General features: G+C 35.8%; 1 protein-coding gene and 1 pseudogene across 1 annotated transcript; both read left to right on the plus strand.

The window, feature by feature from the left end:
• The first annotated feature begins 9,938 nt into the window (after window positions 1–9,938).
• Window positions 9,939–10,697, plus strand: LOC148206190 (secreted RxLR effector protein 161 pseudogene; annotated as a pseudogene).
• A 2,279-nt stretch (window positions 10,698–12,976) lies between these two features.
• On the plus strand, window positions 12,977–18,177 carry LOC124820370 (serine/threonine-protein phosphatase PP2A-2 catalytic subunit). Its single transcript, XM_047292042.2, has 6 exons — window positions 12,977–13,530; window positions 14,531–14,645; window positions 16,476–16,584; window positions 16,661–16,738; window positions 17,333–17,524; window positions 17,623–18,177. The coding sequence occupies exons 1-6, from the start codon at window positions 13,278–13,280 to the stop codon at window positions 17,794–17,796; spliced, it is 921 nt and encodes a 306-aa protein (XP_047147998.1). The 5' UTR covers window positions 12,977–13,277; the 3' UTR covers window positions 17,797–18,177.
• Window positions 18,178–18,472: the final 295 nt, after the last annotated feature.

An 18,472-nucleotide genomic window follows, 5' to 3' on the forward strand; every position in this document is an offset into this window, starting at 1 on the left:
TGTCCAAGTGAAGCGAGAATAGTCATCAACGATTACAAGACCATAAGAATTTCCACCAAGACTTTTTACCCTTGAAGGACCAAATAAGTCCATGTGTAGAAGATGCAGAGGTCTAGAAGTTAACATTTCCCTTTTGTTCTTGAAGGATTGTCTTGTTTGTTTTCCCTTTTGGCATGCATCACATAGTCTCTCGGAAGCATTGTGAATGTTGGGAAGGCCAATGACAAGATCCTTGGATACAAGCTTGTTCAGTTGACCCATGTTGATATGAGCAAGTCTCTTGTGCCAAAGCCATGCATCATCTTCTTTAGTCATTAGACAAACAACAAACTTGAATGACATTTCTTTAAAATCGATTATGTAGATGTTATTATGCCTTTTTCTCACAAGTAACAGCTCATCGGTTGAACCATTGTTGATCAGACAATACTTGGGTTCAAATGTAATCTTTAATCCTCTATCACATAACTGACTGATACTAAGTAGATTGTGCTTTAACCCTTCAACAAGAAGTACATTTTTAATTTCATAAGAAGAGGGACTTTTGATTTTACCTATACCGATGATCTTCACTTTATTGTTGTCACCATATGTCACATGACCAGAAGTCTTGTAAGAGATGTTTGAAAATTTGGTAGGATCCCCTGTCATGTGTCTTGAGCATCCACTGTCTAAGTACCACATGGAGCTTTTTGTTCCTTGTTTCAGATGAACTTCCGTAGTCTCAGATTTTGCCATCATGATAAGATCATTTTCAGATGCAATCTTCTTGTTATCACTTTGATTCTTTTGACTTTTCTTTTCATTTAGAAATCTTGTAAATCTATCAGCATGCAGATTGATTCTTTTTGATTTGGAACCTGATTTATCACCAAAAGTTGCCTTGTTTCACAAGATCCCTGTTTCAAAAGATTCACAGAAGTCGTAGTAATTGAATTTTGCTTTTCATTGCAAATAAAAAATACTAATTCAAAAGCATATTCACTTGTATTTCTTGTTTGAGAAACATAAGCCATTTTCCAAGAATATAGTCAATTCAAATAAAAATGTAGTCGACTAGTTTTTCAAATATCTTATGAAAACCAGCTCTGGTGCCAATTGTTGAAAATAGAATGACTTAGTTTCAACACCAAGAGGGGGGTGAATTGGTGAAATTCAAAAATCAGAGTCTTTTCAAAAACTTTTTTGTAAAAGAGAGAACTTTCAAGAGTTTCTTGAATCGCAAGGAAAAAGATAATTCAAGTGCAGCGAAAAATAGTTGACTATGTAAAATGTAAAGTCGACTTGAAAATTAAAAGTGTAGGGATAGAGAAATCAAACGCAGGTTTTTATACTGGTTCGGCCAAACTGCCTACATCCAATGCTCTTCCAATCCTAGGAAGCAAATGCACTATAATTGTCAAGGTTTTTATAACAAGGTTTATATAGCGACCTCCACGTCAAAATATAAAACACCTCTCTAACCCTCTAACCAAAATATAGGCATATACACACAAAGAAGAGCAGCAAGATATCCCCTATCCTGCAGTCTTTAACCACTTTGAACAATCCTCAAAGTCCTATAACGCTCACGTCCTCTTCTTGTAATCACAACAAGGTAGCCACAATCTTCACAAGATTGAGAGAAGTAGTCGATCAAGTTCCAAACACCTCTATGTGCAGTATGATCAATCTATCTTTAAGCACAAACTTCTTGCTCTGCAAGCAACCACCAAAGAATGATCTCCACGGTCTTTCTTGATGAGTTCTTGGAGCTTAGCACGTTCTGTAAATCTAAAAAGAATCAATGAAAGCGTTAAAATCACATAAGTCTCTTTCGGAAATCAAACTTGCGTCTATATATAGTTTATCACTAAAGTGACGCTCCTCTAGTCGATTATGCCACTAATAGAGTCGACTGTACACAGACATTTATAACAGATATCACAGTTAGCAGCAATCAGACCAACTTAATTGATTACGCATTTAATGCAGTTGACTCACAATTAATGCTTAGTCAAAGATATAAAATATATTCGTTGTACTTCACAAATATTAACAGATTTTCAAAACAAAACTAACTAAGTCACACTTCAATGCAGTTTTGAAAAACTTTCTTTGCAGAACTATTCACAGCACACTTTGAAAAAGTTTGTGCAAACCCTCGAGTTTTAATCGACTTGCTTCATATTGAAGTCGACTTAAAACTGTTTTTTTGCCACACAATATAAGTTCACAAAAGTGCATGTGGTTTTTCATTTCCAAATAAAATGTTAAGCAATCACAGATAATATCTCATGTAAAACACAATGAATTTGCATACAATGCCAGAGTCAACACAAACATGTTTTTAAGTAATCATAAACATGAAAGTAATGAACATGTATCACAAATCAGTACATGTGTTATTAATAATGTGTTGTCATCATCAAAAACCAGAAACACTGTGAGATTTTAAGGTTTAGCTAAACCAGTGCTCCACTTATCAACAATCTCAACATTATTGAAACAACTCATACTCTTTTGATTTATGGTAACATTCCTCAATATTTTTGGGGTGATGTTGTTCTTACTGCATGTTATCTAATTAATCGCACGCCCTCTTCTGTTTTAGAAAATAAAATACCTCATTCTATCTTATTTCCTCATGAACCTCTTCACCCCTTACCTCTAAAAGTTTTTGGGTCTACATGTTTTGATGGAAGCAACTCCAGGAAATGTAGAAGAAGCTTCCCGAAGCAGAGAACTGGCAGCGGCTTGAATGAATCAGTGGAGTTACGGAGTGCACGTAAGGTGTTTGTGAATATGCTGGAGGTGTTGAGTGGCTGTGTTTGGTAGAGTTCTAGCTCAGAAAGCTTTCCAAAGGGGAAAGAAGCTAGAGGAGGTGCAAGATAACAATGCACAAGGTTGAACTTGAGAGTAAAAGCTGAAAATGGGCAACATTTCCTTACTTCAAATCAAGTTACATTTACAGGTGATGAATCTCTCTATTTATAGAAGAAGGAGAGCTTCTAAAACGTATTGTGCAAGTTATTTTAAATGTGCACATGCTGTAAAACAAATGGAGGAAGCTTGGGGAGCAAGCTATAGTTTCCAACTCAATAAAGCATTTGGAGAAGATGGAGTTGCTGTCTTTGGGCGTTGACGTAGTGCAAAGGCCGTGGACACCAACCATTCATTTGTGCTTCTTTGGTTTTCTTACATGGCAGCCTTTTGGAGTTGCTTAGACATGGTTCCTCCCTTTTATTAATATTCTACAAAAGCAATGTAAAAGTATTTAGCAAAGAGAACATTCTAAGATTTTTAGAAAGAAAAGATTAAGTCCTTTATTCAACTTCCCTTTCTTGGTCTTAGAGTGAAGTTGATACTTCTTTGGATGGTAAGTCCTTAAAGGGGTTGCCATCATTCCCTCCCTCTTTAAAACGATTTGTCCTCAAATCGGGAAGAAAGAAAGAAGCACAACTTTGGGTGCTATTGGCCACCGGGATCAAAAATATATCTACAAAAAATAGCAAAAATTAGTATGATGAATGAAGTATATGCAAAGATAAGAAGGTAAAATGAAGGCCTTTTGACAAAAATGGTTTTAGAAGAAGTATTGGCCTTTAATATTTTTTTGAATTCACTTTGTTTTGAACATTCCCCATGATAAAATGAAGAAACAAAGTGATGTTTTTGAGAAGAAGATTCAAGGTTTTTACCTTTTAATGAAGAAGTTAACAACATGCATACCTTTGTCTCCTTCTTCTTTTCTTGAGAAGGTTGCTTGGCCAACCTATTTTCTTGTTTTCTTTCTTTTTCAATTTTTTCTTTGAGTATTATCTCATCCTCTTTCACTTGTTCAGGTGTAAGAGGAATCAATGTGATTTTATTACCTTTATGGAAGAAAGTTATTTTGTTGGTATAGCCATCATGAGTGGAATTATGATCAAATTGCCATGGCCTACCAAGTAATACATGCCCAGCATCCATTGGAACAACATCACATAAAACATTTTCTTCATAGTTGCCAATGGATATTGGTATGGTTACCTGTGTGTTCACTACTATTTCTTCATCCTCTATTATCCACTGAAGCTTATAAGGCTTGGGATGAGAAATAGTAGGTAAGGCCAATTTGTGTACCACTCTAGAACTACAACAATTGAAAGAGGAACCACTATCCACAATCAATGAACAAGTGTTTTCAAAGATTTTGCATCTTGTTCTGAATAGGTTTTCCCTTTGTGATTGTTCTAGTTCATGGGTTTGACTTCCAAGAAGTCGTCTTACCAATAATAACTCACCTTCATAAGGTAAGGCTTCTTCCTCAGATATAGAAGTATCTGAGTCACTAGAAGAATCTTCATTTTGACTTTGATGGTCTAAGAGATAAGTAGACCGTTTGTGAGGACACTCAGAAGAATAATGTCCTCTCTCTCTCCACACTTAAAGCATTTTGTCTCTCTACCCCTTGTTTCTTTTGAAGATTCTTTGTGAAAGGTATTTCTTTCTCGCTCTCTCTCTTTTTCTTTACCTCTCACTTTCTCTTTTTCTTTTTCTTTTTCTTGAGGCTTTTCATACCTCTTTGGACTACCCTCCCTCTTAGGATCTGTCCTATAGTCGGAGGTGGTAGGGTAGTTCCTTTTAGTGGAAGCTTTTCTTCTAATTTGTTCTTCCACTCTCACACATAGCTGCACAAAATCATTGAGATCTAAATAAGGTAAAAGTTCTACCTTATCTCTTATCTCATAGTTAAGACCGCTTTGGAACCTAGCTATGGTGAATCTCTCTTCCTTTTTTATCCCAGCTCTTAACATGAGTAATTCTAACTTTTTTCGGTATTCCTCAACACTCATGTTTCTTTGTTGAAGTCGATGGAGCTTGTCCATGACTTCTCTAGCATAATAGGCTGGGACATGCCTTCTGTGTAAGGCTGCTTTCAATTCATTCCAATATTGGATGGTGTAGTCACCATGCATCTTTTGGTCTCTTATGATGGATGTCCACTAATAAAGGGCTGCTCCTTGAAAGGTCAAAGTAGCTAAGGTCACTCGCCTCCTATCATCTATGTGGTAGCACTCAAAAATCTGTTCGACCTTCATCTCTCACTCAAAGTATTCTTCTACATTGTCTCGTCCAAAGAAGGGTGAAAGGTCAAGTTTAGGTTCCACAGGATGGTCTCGATGGTTATGATGACGCCTAGGAGGGCGTTGATAGTGATCATAAGGGTGATAACTATGGTGATCACTATGTTGGGAATGATCATCATGATCATGGTTTTGCCTATGAGAGTGATCCCCTTGTGAATGCCCTCTTTGAATGAGAGTAAGATTGACGACCATTTGCCTTAGTTCATGTAACTCAGCCTTGGTTCTATTGAGCTCTTCTCTCAACTCTATGTTGTCCTGATCATGATTGGTGTTACCTTGAACACTAGAGTGACTCATGCTTGTGAAGTAGAGAAAGTGTTTTCACAAAATTTGAAAGCCTTGCACAAGGATGAATCAAAACTTTTGGAAAAGAGGATTTGTTTGTATTTGGTGAATGACTTCTATAGAGATTCTAAAGGTGAAGAAACCGAATAGCTCCTAGGAAGGAGAGGTGAGTCACAATGGACAAGCTTAGAAACCTTGTCCTTCCTTAGCCAGAGTGTCTCCTAACGTTTCTGACCCTAGTTTCTAGATAAAAGTCTTTCAAAACCTTTTGGAATGTAACGATGTTATGCCCCTAATAAACCAAACGAAGGTTTGTCGATATGGTAGCGCACCTAGCTATCACGGAGACGTAGAACACAAATATTCAACAAGCAAAAGAAAGGAAGTATGAAATGAATGGAAAAAGAAAAAACGACCCTAAGTGAAAGTTCAAATGACACTTGGAGCCACTTGACACACTTCCACACTAAGATGCGCAACTAGACTACTACAATGTTTAATGGAGTACTTGGAATTGCTTGATAAGCATTTTCCCAAGTAACTCAAGTTTCAAAAGCAAAGAAGAATTTACTACAAAGGTTCCGTGATAGAATGCCACTTATACAATGAAGTGTAAAACAATGTAAACAAAGCCAAGTGTGGCAGCAACAGCTAAATAAATGAGCTGAAAAGTAACTTTAAAGTGGTGTTTTTCGGGGCAAGGAAGTGTTGGACAGCCAATGGAAATTGCTCTTGAAGTCCACTTGAAGCAATGTTAGCAAGACCTCCACTCCTTAAGATGCTACCCCTTTGATAAGGCCTAGCTGGATGTTAAAACTCCACCACCAAATAATATTCCAGCACACCAAAGTTCACAAAACCCGTGAGTGATGAAAAGCAAGGTGCATCCAATTTAAATGCAGAATTAATATGACAGCAGATATGGAAGTCAAGAAAAGGTGATTTCTAAACACTTTGGGGCTGGAATAAAGGCTAGCACACAAAAGGAACCTAAGATAGGGTCTATAACAGATTAGAAAAGCAAGAAAAAACTCAAAACAAAGAGCAAATTCAAGTGCAGTGAAAGTGTTTGATGAAAATGCCAAACTGTTTGATGAAATGCCACAAAGAACAGCAGATTTTGGTGTTTTTTGGTTGTGGATTCGTGAAAACTGAATTGCAGGGATTAATTGCTTTTTCTGATTGTGTTTCACTTGTTTAAGCATTGGAAATTAATTGGAAAACAAAATCCCCGGCTTTTGCCAATCCAAATTGCAAATTGAGAATTGTGAAATGTGGAAATCAGCCAAGAAAGGCAAACTGAACCAAAAATGTGGCTGGAAAAATGGAACAGCAGTATCCAAAGTGAATTTCAGTTATGCTAATGAGCAAGTGACACTTCAAAGAAGTTTGTATCATCAAATGAAATATGTGCAAACACTTAGACAGCCAAAACAAGGTCCATAGCAGATTGCTAGTGATTGATTTCCAATTTTAACAAAATTTAATGCTTGGAATGGTAATTTTGCATTTGGACTGAAAAAATGACCACATGAACAGTAACTACAAGTTTTAAATGAAAAAATTCACTTGTACAAATGTTCAAAATACACAGAAATAGCCAAAATCATCAAATCACCTCTACTGTAGCAAAAAATGCAGTAAAATTGGATGGTTTAAAGAAGAAATTTGCATAGAGGCTTCTTAATGACCGTTTGAACAGTATGAACAAGTTTGAAATGGTCAAGTATACTTGCACAAACAATCCAACACCACAGAGGCACACAGATTCTCAAAATCACTCTAATAGTTGTCAAAATATGCAGAAAATTGGACAAAACTGCACCAAAAATTAAAATGCAACAGAGTCAAAGTTGGATGGATCAACAATCATGCAAGAAAGGTCCTAAACAACTAGATCTAACTGTAGAGTATCAGCTAGAGGAACTTTAAACACCTAAGACACATCAAAGACAACAAGCACGGTGCAACAAAAACTTTGGAAAACTGTGACAATTTCGGGAAAACTGATTTTTCATCAACTCAAGTAATCATTTTGCAAATCTATGATTGATTGGAGTTAATATCACTTGAGACAAGCTTAAAATCATAAAAGAAACTTGTCTCCAGTTTTAGACACATCAAAACTGGCAGAAACAGTATTGACCATATCAATCCAGAAATTGATTTTTGATGCAGATTTTCATGAAACAGATTCAAGGTTTGGCATGTTTGAGCTCATATCACCAAGGCTAGACATTGTCTCATTGCCTTTTAGGTTGATATCTGGCTACACAAGCACTAGAAACTCAATTGAAAACAAAAAAAATTGCTAGAACAGAATCAAACACTTGATGACAGAATAACACTACAACACTTTCGCACATGACGTGACAAAACTGAAAAATGAAAATGAAAGCTAGAATTGAACTCACACTGGAAAAGCACCGATTAAAATGAGCAACAATCACTAAGGAAAAGCGAAAACAAGATTATAGCAATCACAGACACGAATTAAACCAAAACAGAATGAAAAAATTTGATGAAACAGTGACAGAGTGTGAACAGCACATGACAGAAACGGAGAAAGTGAATGAAAGAGAAACTTAGCTCTTGCAGTGGCAGCGTGAAGGACTGGCTCTTGATGCCAAATGATGGAAGCAACTCTAGGAAATGCAGAAGAAGCTTCCCGAAGCAGAGAACTGGCAACGGATTGAATGAATCAGTGGAGTTATGGAGTGCACGTAAGGTGTTTGTGAATATGCTGGAGGTGTTGAGTGGCTGTGTTTGGTAGAGTTCTAGCTCAGAAAGCTTTCCAAAGGGGAAAGAAGCTAGGGGAGGTGCAAGATAACAATGCACAAGGTTGGACTTGAGAGTAAAAGCTGAAAATTGGCAGCATTTCCTTACTTCAAATCAAGTTACATTTACAAGTGATGAATCTCTCTATTTATAGAAGAAGGAGAGCTTCTAAAACGTATTGTGCAAGTTATTTTAAATGTGCACATGTTGTAAAACAGATGGAGGAAGCTTGGGGAGAAAGCTGTAGTTGCCAACTCAGCAAAGCATTTGGAGAAGATGGAGTTGCTGTCTTTGGGCGTTGACGTAGTGCAAAGGCCGTGGACACCAACCATTCATTTGTGCTTCTTTGGTTTTCTTACGTGGCAGCCTTTTGGAGTTGCTTAGACATGGTTCCTCCCTTTTATTAATATTCTACAAAAGCAATGTAAAAGTATTTAGCAAAGAGAACATTCTAAGATTTTTAGAAAGAAAAGATTAAGTCCTTTATTCAACTTCCCTTTCTTGGTCTTAGAGTGAAGTTGATACTTCTTTGGATGGTAAGTCCCTAAAGGGGTTGCCATCATGTTTTGTTCATCGTTTTGGTCCTAGTCTTGATAAGTTAGCTCCTCGATCACACAAATGTGTTTTTTTAGGCTTTACTAAATCAAAGAAAGGATACAAGTGTTTTTCTCCTTCTCTTGATCATTATTTTATATTTGCAGATGTCACCTTCAATGAGTCTTCCTTTTATTTTAATGATCATTTTTCTTCTGATATGTCTCATTCTAATATTATCAATATTCATGTTGTTTTTGATCCTCCAATTGTGCCTAGTTCACCAGGTGTTTCTCAAAATCCATCAAGTGACTCAATTGAAGTGCCAACTACCTTGTCTCCTCCGACTCTGACAACTGAGTCTACCCTTCCAATTGCCCTTCGAAAAGGTATACGTTCTACCCGTAATCCCTCTCCACTTTATCTTGGTTTAAGTTATCATAGACTGTCTTCACCTTTTTATACCTACCTTTCTTTTATTTCTTCTATGACAATCCCAAAATCTATTACTGATGCCTTAGCCCATCCTGGTTGGCATCAGGCCATGGTAGATGAACTAAGTACTCTTCAGCATAGTGAAACTTGGGAGCTTGTCCCATTACCGTCTGGGAAATCTGTTGTTCGTTGTAGGTGGGTTTTTGCTATCAAAGTTGGTCTTGATGGAACTATTGATCGCCTCAAAGCTCGTCTTGTTACCAAAGGTTACACTCAAAGTTTTGGTTTGGATTATGGTGATACTTTTTCTCCAGTGGCAAAGATGGCATCTATTCGTCTATTTATAGCCATGGAGGCTCTTCAAAAATGGCCTCTTTATCAACTGGATGTCAAAAATGCATTCCTTAACGGAGCTCAGGGGGAGTCTTCTAGGTTGGTAGTCGTCTTCGCAAATCCTTATATGGCCTAAAACAATCTCCTAGGGCCTGGTTTGGAAAATTTAGTAATGTTTTTCAACAATTTGGTATGACTCGGTGTGAGGCAGATCATTCAGTCTTTTATCGTCACTCAAGTGTTGGATTGGTCTACTTGATAGTATATGTTGATGACATTGTTCTTACAGGCAGTGATAGTCATGGCATCTCTCAGATAAAACAACCTCTTTGCAACCATTTTCAGACCAAAGTTCTTAGCAAACTTAGATATTTCTTGGGTATTGAGGTGGCACAATCCAACGATGGTATTGTTATATCTCAAAGGAAATATGCACTAGATATTTTGAAGTAAACTGGGTTGATGAATTCAAAACCTGTGGACACACCCATGGATCCTAATACTAAACTTCTACCAAAACAGGGGGAGCCTATGTCAGATCCCGAGAAATATAGAAGACTAGTTGGAAAATTGAATTATCTTACAGTTACTCGTCCTGATATTTCCTTTGCAGTTAGTGTGGTAAGCCAATTCCTTAATTCCCCATGTGAAGATCATTGGAATGCAATTATTTGTATATTAAATTACATTAAAGGATTTCCTAGAAAAGGGTTGTTATATGGTTCTAGTAACCATACAAGAGTGGTTTGTTATTCTGATGCTGATTGGGTAGGATCTCCTTTTGATAGAAGATCTACATCCGGATATTGTGTCTCCATTGGTGGTAACTTGATCTCTTGGAAAAGCAAGAAACAGAGTATTGTGGCAAGATCTAGTGCAGAAGCAAAATATAGAGCTATGGCTTCAGCCACTTGTGAACTTGTTTGGCTTAAGCAATTGCTTAAAGAGTTACAATTTGGAGATGTCACGCAAATGACGCTTATATGTGACAATCAGGCTGCTCTTCATATTAGTTCTAATCATGTCTTTTATGAGAGGACCAAACACATTGAAATTGATTGTCATTTCATTCGAGAGAAGATTGTATCTGGAGATATCAAGACTGAATTCATCAATTTAAGTGATCAATTAGCAGATATTTTCACTAAGTCTTTACGGGGACCGAGAATTGATTATATTTGTAACAAGCTTGGTACATACGATTTGTGTGCACTAGCTTGAGGGGGAGTGTTAGATATATTATCTTTATTTTATATTTATCTTTTATCTTTATATTTTATCTTTTAGTTAGTTTGCTATTATTTCTTATTTGTATTTTGGGTTTAGTCCATATTTCTTCTATTATAAATAGAGAACCCTATGTGTGTATTTAACACAAGGGAGATTAATCCCAAGTATAATTTTTCACTATATTCAACAATTGTCTTATAACTTTGACTGTTTTAAAAGAAGTTAAGAGATTAGAAAAGCAATCGTTATATTGTCAAAATTTTTGTGAATAAATTTTAGTTTTAAGAATTATATGTAAAATTAATATGGAAAAGGATGATTCCAAAATAAATTATAATATATAAAATTAATTTTTTTATTTACTTTTGAGATAATATTCATTAAGCAAAATTAACATTTATTAAGTGAGAAATGCATAAAATAAAATTTTTGCAGACTTTTAAGATAAACATCTAGCAATCCCATTTTTGAATTATACTTATTCTATCAAATTTTACAACCTCATTAGGTGTATAATTGGAATCAAAATCATAGTCATGCAATCAAAATGTAGCATGTTAACACATCCATTCATCAAAACACTACATCTACACATAAACAAATACTTTCAAAATAAATCCATCCATTTCTAATACTAATAAGTTAAACTATCAATTATCTAACTTTAACTTTAACAATTTTAAAACATCTAAAAGTATAATTGATGGAAGCAGCTCCAAGCTCAAGTAGCTCCACAACTCAAAGTGACATAGCAGAATGGGTTGATGAATGAAGACGCAGGTGCACACCAGGTGTTCGATGGAAGGTTTAGTGTGTGTTTAAAGCCTCACAAGCTCAAAAGGCCTTCTAAGAGGGAAGGAAGCCGGAGGAGAAGGTGCTGAATTAGCACAATAAGGTGAACGTGAAATATAAAGGTCTGAAGTAATCTCAACAGCACTTCAATATATCTTTCAAGTTGGCAATTACATGGAGAAGAGCCTCTCTTTTATAGGTGAAGAGAGGGCTTTATTTCTGACTTTCAAAGCTTCTAAAAACTACAAACGAAGTGTATTAGAGACACTTCTTAAGCTTGGAGCACAAGGTTTCCTCCAGCCATATTTAAAACATTAAACACGCGCTTTCAAAAATCCTGATGCGAGATGGCTGAGCGATGCAGGGTTTGGGCTGGGCGCCTGGTTTGATCCAGAAGGCATTTTGCCTTTGAATCCCAATCTAGAAGCCACTGGATTCAATCCGAAATCACCTCCTTTCTTCCCTTCTTTGCTTCCTTTAGCTCACCAAGCTTCTTTAGGTGATTGTCCATGGTTTTCAACCTTTATTTAAGACCTACAAAACAATGCAAATGATTATTTAGCAAAGAGAATCAATCTAAGACTTAGATAAAAAAAGAGTTTTTGTTGAAAGTCTTTGTTCACTTTCCTTTCTTAGTCTTAGTCTAAGTTGATACTTCTTTGAGAAATTCCTAAAGAAATTGTCATCAATAACTAATTTATAGTAATTCTTTTTAATTACTCTAAATTCCCCAATTCAAAGTTAATTTTTATATCAATTCAACACAACATATTTTTCCTAATCATTCAACTCAAAAAGTTAATCTAATTTTACTTAATTAATCAACTTACTTGAAAGTAATTTGTTTTGCCAGAAAAAAAATGTCTTAAGATAGGAGAGGTTTTGAAATTACCATCATAACTAAAAAAGCATTGAAAAAAAAAGTTATCTCAATGAAACTTAGACTTTTTTTAACTATATATGAGAAACCAAAATATCTGTATAACCTATAAAATACTAAAAAAGAGTTTATAGAGCATATTCTGATAAATCATAATTATTTATTACTCTTCAATGGTCTCACCTATTCTATCTCATAGAAAACGGAGGTAAAAATTAGTTCTAAAATGTTTGAGAAAATTTAAAAAGAACAAACAACTATTTGTGAATACCTAATTGAATAATTAAAATTCTCATACATTATTTTTAAAATTTAATCTTTATTTCTTCTAAAATCACCTCTACTAAAAATAAACAGCATCTTACATACTTAAAAAATATAACAACTACTTTTTTGAAAAACAAAACCCAAACAAACTCACCTATACTTTAGCCTTAGAAATTATTATTATTTATTCAGTATTTGAATTTCATTTTCATTTTTCTATTTAGTTATCTGGCTGGCAAAGCTCCGCCATCATCTTCTTCTCTCTCAATCACACAAAATATGAATTAACAATTAAATTATAATTTTCTATGATTTAAGAAAAAATATTTTGTTTTGTTTTTTGTTTTTGTCTGTCTCACTGAGAAACACAAAGCCGAGGAAACAAAGAGAAAGAGAAAAGGCGCAACCGCGAAACTGAGAGACCAAATCCAACCACGCCAGCTTCGAAACGCTGCGTTCCACTCTTCAAACCCTAGCCCTATCCCCGGCATTCTTCCGGTCGCCATCGACGCCGTCCACCCTAACCGCTCCAACCCAAAGAAACCGATCGATTTTATCGTCTCGGAAGAGCGAATCGATCTAAGAGAAGAAGAAAACAAGAAGGGGGTGATCTCAGACGAGGGAACGAAACGATGCCGTCTCACGCGGATCTGGAGCGTCAGATCGAGCAGCTAATGGAGTGCAAGCCTCTGACGGAGTCGGAGGTGAAGACGCTGTGCGATCAAGCGAGGGCGATTCTGGTGGAGGAGTGGAACGTGCAACCGGTGAAGTGCCCCGTCACCGTCTGCGGCGATATTCACGGTCAGTTCTACGATCTCATCGAGTTGTTTCGGATTGGAGGGAGCACACCCGATACCAATTATCTCTTCATGGGTGATTATGTAGGTCAGTCACTTTTTTTTTTTTAATTCAATTCCCTTTTCCTTTTTTTGTATTATGGTTCTGAGATTTTTTTTTGTTTAGCTGAGAAGTGGGCTTTGTGGGTCTCAATATGTAATTTGGTTTCATACATATTGAATGAAATTATTATCAGGTTGATAGCACGGTCTTGAAATTTTTTTTCGAATGGATTATTTTTTTCCTAACCCTTAAACTTTTGAGGCCTCCGAAACTCGTTTGCCGGAAAGCTGTTTGTGAAATGTTCTCCCTCCCTTCTGCTGAGGTGATTTTGCCTTGGGTTGCCTTGAAATTGAAATAGTGGGTATTAATTAGTTTTGTGGAAGTGTGGTTGGATTGGTACTGGAGGGATGAAGTTCTATGATGTCCAATACATGTTTGTGAAGTATTCTGGAGAGTTTTTTAAAATAGTTGTATAATAACTAGATGGTTTCCCATACATAGCACATAATTTCCGGTTTTCTCTTGCATGATTGCTTTGATCTTGTGATTTAATGCTTATATCAACACACTGAATTAGCAAAGTGTGTGTAACAAAATCTCATCTTTCACATCTTTACGGATGATAGTTGATGGGGCGATGACTCTGGAGGGAGCTATTCCTCATTGTAGGAAATAGGCAATGATTTCTGCTAATAATGGTTTTTAGTTATATCTTATTTTAGTAACATTTTAGAGGTATGTTCTTGCTTTGGATTTTTGGAACTTCAATTTTGTGTGTGAAAGTGTATTTATATATGTATGTATTTCTTATGTTAATGATTTTTTTTCTTGCATATGTATCCGCATATCCTATTTATCTTGCATACTACGTTTTGCCAGAATAGACATGTTGCCTTGTACCTGTATTGTATTCGTGCAACATAGATGGTAGCATTGGTCATTATAATTTATTTTTTTTGTCATTGCTTTTTATGACTTTCAAGTTATACTCTTCGTCTCTATGGATACTTCTACCTTTTCCTCATTATCATGGCTTAATTTGCAGATCGTGGGTACTATTCAGTGGAGACTGTTTCTCTTTTGGTGGCTTTGAAAGTTCGTTATCGGGATAGAATTACAATTCTCAGGGGAAATCATGAAAGCCGTCAAATTACTCAAGTGTATGGACTATTTCTTCTCATAATGTTTCTCACACTACAAAATCTCTGGATCCATTGTCATTTTATATATGTTAAGCTCTATCATTTTAAACTGAAGATTTGATGTGATGTATATTCAGCCACAAGTATCAATAGCACGCTGTAGTTGGATCACATTGCAAGACAGCTCAGTGCTATGGAACTCAAATAGTGTTGCAATTTTTCATAGCTGGCATTGTAAATACTATAGCATTGAAATTGTTGTCTTTTGCAGCTGGAGTGAGTGTGACCGTGATGGCAATAATCGATGCAGAAACCCTAGTTTATCCCTGTAGTAGGCCTACTGTCTTTTAGGGATGTATTTGGGATAATATTTCAAATTTTCCCCAGTTGTTGTTAAATAAACGTTTATAGTGCTGCCATATTCTAGCATTGATTGACCCCTCTGCCATAGGCAATTTGTGAAGGGAAGCCCACAAGCACCATAGGCTGCAATGTCATTTTTATATGGTGGAATTTTGGTCTTTTTCTATTCGTCATTGAAAAATTTGATTGCCCCTCTCTATCGTTGAATCAGTGGTTTCAAGTGTAATCCCAAATTTATCTTACATGCAATGCGTTCTCACTATTGGCGACATTGTCCACCTAGTGGTGGCTTGCCCCTAGTTTATGTCCGTCCCTTACATCTGGTGCCATTTTTCCTGTTATCTTTTTTTGCACTCTCTAATTATTCTCTTTTTCTCTTTCCTTTAAAATTTTTGGTCTGTTTTCTGACCTTTTTACTTTTCATTTCTAGCAATGAATGTCTTAATTTTAGATGACATTTTTTTAATATTTGAGCATATATGTATATATCATTTAGCATTTATCTAAAATTTCACAATAGTGGTTATTCCATTCTCTGCTATCACAGTTTTGGTGTCAATCAGTCCAGTAACTATGTATTCAGCTGGAAATTTTAAGAATAAGTTGTGGGAGTTGCATACAATCTCAGTAATCATCGACTTCTTTACCCAGTGGAGCTCACTTATTTGTGCACCTCTATCCAGTGGGTGATTTCAAAGGGCTTAAAAGAACTATTTGGTTTTGTAATGTCTTTAGGCCATATATATTTTCTCTTTTTATATTTGTCTTTCTCATCATTATTATGCTGACTAAAATTTTTAGTTTTAAGACGTAAAAGTTAGAATAATAAAAAATATATGCTTTGCTTTAAGCTATCTATCAGACACCTAGTGCTTATATAGACCTTTATGTGGTCTTTCACTGAATCAGTAGCAAAATTGCTTTGTGCCTATGTGGTGAACTCTACTAATTACGGGTTACAATGTGAATTTTGTGGTTGAGATGAGTTTCTATACATCTCTTAATTATTAATTTTACCAAACTCAACGAAAAGAATACTTTGTTGAGATGAACCTGGTACATGAATTTCTATCGGAACTAACTTTAAAAAAGATACCCTATCTTTTATTCTCAAACATTATGATTATATAGCAAGCTTGTAAGTTGCAGCTGAATGACACTTTTAAAAACCAAATGATCAAATGATCTCACCAGACTTTTAAGCCAATGATCCATCTTAGAACCAATTAGTGAGACGAACCTGGTGCATGAATTCCTAGGGTATCTAACTTTAAAAAGATTAAAATTCCCTTTAACAGCTGAACATTGTATACCAAGCTTGTAAGTTGTGTATGAATGACTATTGTTAAAACTAATTTATCAATATTAGGCAGAAATGAAATGGGAAAAAAAATAGAAAATCTCTTTGAACTCTAAACAATAGTTTTCTTAACTATAAAATGTATTGTTTTGCTATTGCATTTATCCTTTACCTTCTGCTTTCAGGTATGGGTTCTATGATGAATGCTTGAGAAAATACGGAAATGCCAATGTCTGGAAATACTTTACAGACTTGTTTGATTATTTACCTCTGACTGCCCTCATTGAGAGTCAGGTTTGAGTTAAATATGTTGCTGAAAACTCATCTGACTAATTTTGATGGCAGGCTCTAACTTCAACTTATATTACAGGTTTTCTGCTTGCATGGAGGTCTCTCACCTTCTTTGGATACACTGGATAACATCAGGGCATTGGATCGTATACAAGAGGTTTGTATGTAACGGCTAGCATGAGTGCACTGAATTTCCTTATGGTCCATTTAATATGTAGAACATATATTCTGAAAATGATATATTGAGCTTGATATACGTCTGATGTTTAGTATGGTTTGAGAAATATTTTATTTGATGGTGCAACTTCCAAATCTAGTTTTTCCCTGGAGATTGTTTTTCATCAAGGACCAACAATCATGACCTTCCTCTTTAGTTTAATCTTAATATATTTTAACAGGCCCAAAAGAAGGAAATCAAATGACTCAAGGATTTCATAGAATGGTCTTACAATGTTAAAATTATTATTTATAATATTATTTAGTTTATATTTTAATTCCCTAAAATGAGATGATGCCACTTGTAGGATCATCATTCAGATTTTGGTGTCCCTTAGCTTATCCAAGTGTATTCAATGGTAGTTTTTCATAGTTTTATAGTTGCTTAACTTTCTCTCGGGTATAGTCAGGCACATAAAGCTTTTAGGGTATCTCATCTTAAACTCCACGATACCATTTCTCAACTTTTTTTTTGCCCAGTTACTTCTCGATTGTCTCACCTAGTTTGCCTAACAATTTTACTTGTATGTTACAGGTTCCACATGAAGGACCAATGTGTGATCTATTGTGGTCTGACCCTGACGATCGCTGTGGATGGGGAATATCTCCCCGTGGGGCAGGATACACATTTGGACAGGATATTGCTACTCAGTTTAATCATACCAATGGTCTCTCCCTGATATCTAGAGCTCATCAGCTTGTTATGGAAGGATACAATTGGTGCCAGGTGACTGACAAGTTTTTTCAATGAATATAACGATCTATTTCCACATTGGGAATACCTTCTTGATACTATATGTTGTCTGTATGTTGACGATCTTTCAGGACAAGAATGTGGTTACCGTATTTAGCGCTCCAAATTACTGTTACCGATGTGGGAATATGGCTGCCATACTAGAAATAGGAGAGAATATGGATCAAAGTTTTCTTCAGTTTGATCCAGCTCCCAGGCAAATTGAGCCTGACACCACACGCAAGACTCCAGATTATTTTTTGTAACTTCATTTATCTACCTGTTTGTAGTTATTGCTTTCTGCTGTTACTGTAGATGTGTCTTTAAGGAAAGAGGAATTTTACTGTTTAAGTGGAGGGTGGTCATCAACATATTTCTTTCTTTCGGAGTTTACCTGCTGCCGCTGCTGCCGTATTTGTACAAGAAACCAATAGAACTGACACAAGCCACCAATTGGGGTTGTATATTTTTGGGAGGAGGAAGCGGCAATAACATGGTATATCTTGTTCTGTAATCCTTTTTTTTTCTTTTCGTTAAATTAAATCTCAAGTTAGAGAGCAGATTTTTGGATCCTGACATTGTTGTCAATTTGAGACTTTTGATGATGCCTAAAATGAAAGTGCAGGTGTTAATTTTTCGTGATTAAATTATGTCATGGCAACCTTGAGTTTGTTTTTTTATTTCAACCAATACCCATAGGTTTTGTTGTTACTCATTCAGTCGTTGACTTCCTTTTATATTGTACTTAAGTTTCACTCAAATCGTGGATTAACATGCCAAATTCCTCAGAGGGTACAAGTGCAGTTATTGATTAAGTTTCCTTGTTTACCCTTCTCACCTCTCCGACCCCAACACATTATGTTCATCATGCCCTTTGTCTTTCCCTCCACCATCCATGAACTTTGTCATGTTGCATGTTTGCCAATGTAAATTTTCTGAATG

The sequence above is a fragment of the Vigna umbellata genome, chromosome 1 (genome assembly GCF_029865625.1).
Source record: "Vigna umbellata cultivar VRB3 chromosome 1, Vumbellata_1.0, whole genome shotgun sequence".
In the NCBI taxonomy this organism is placed as follows: Eukaryota; Viridiplantae; Streptophyta; class Magnoliopsida; order Fabales; family Fabaceae; genus Vigna; species Vigna umbellata.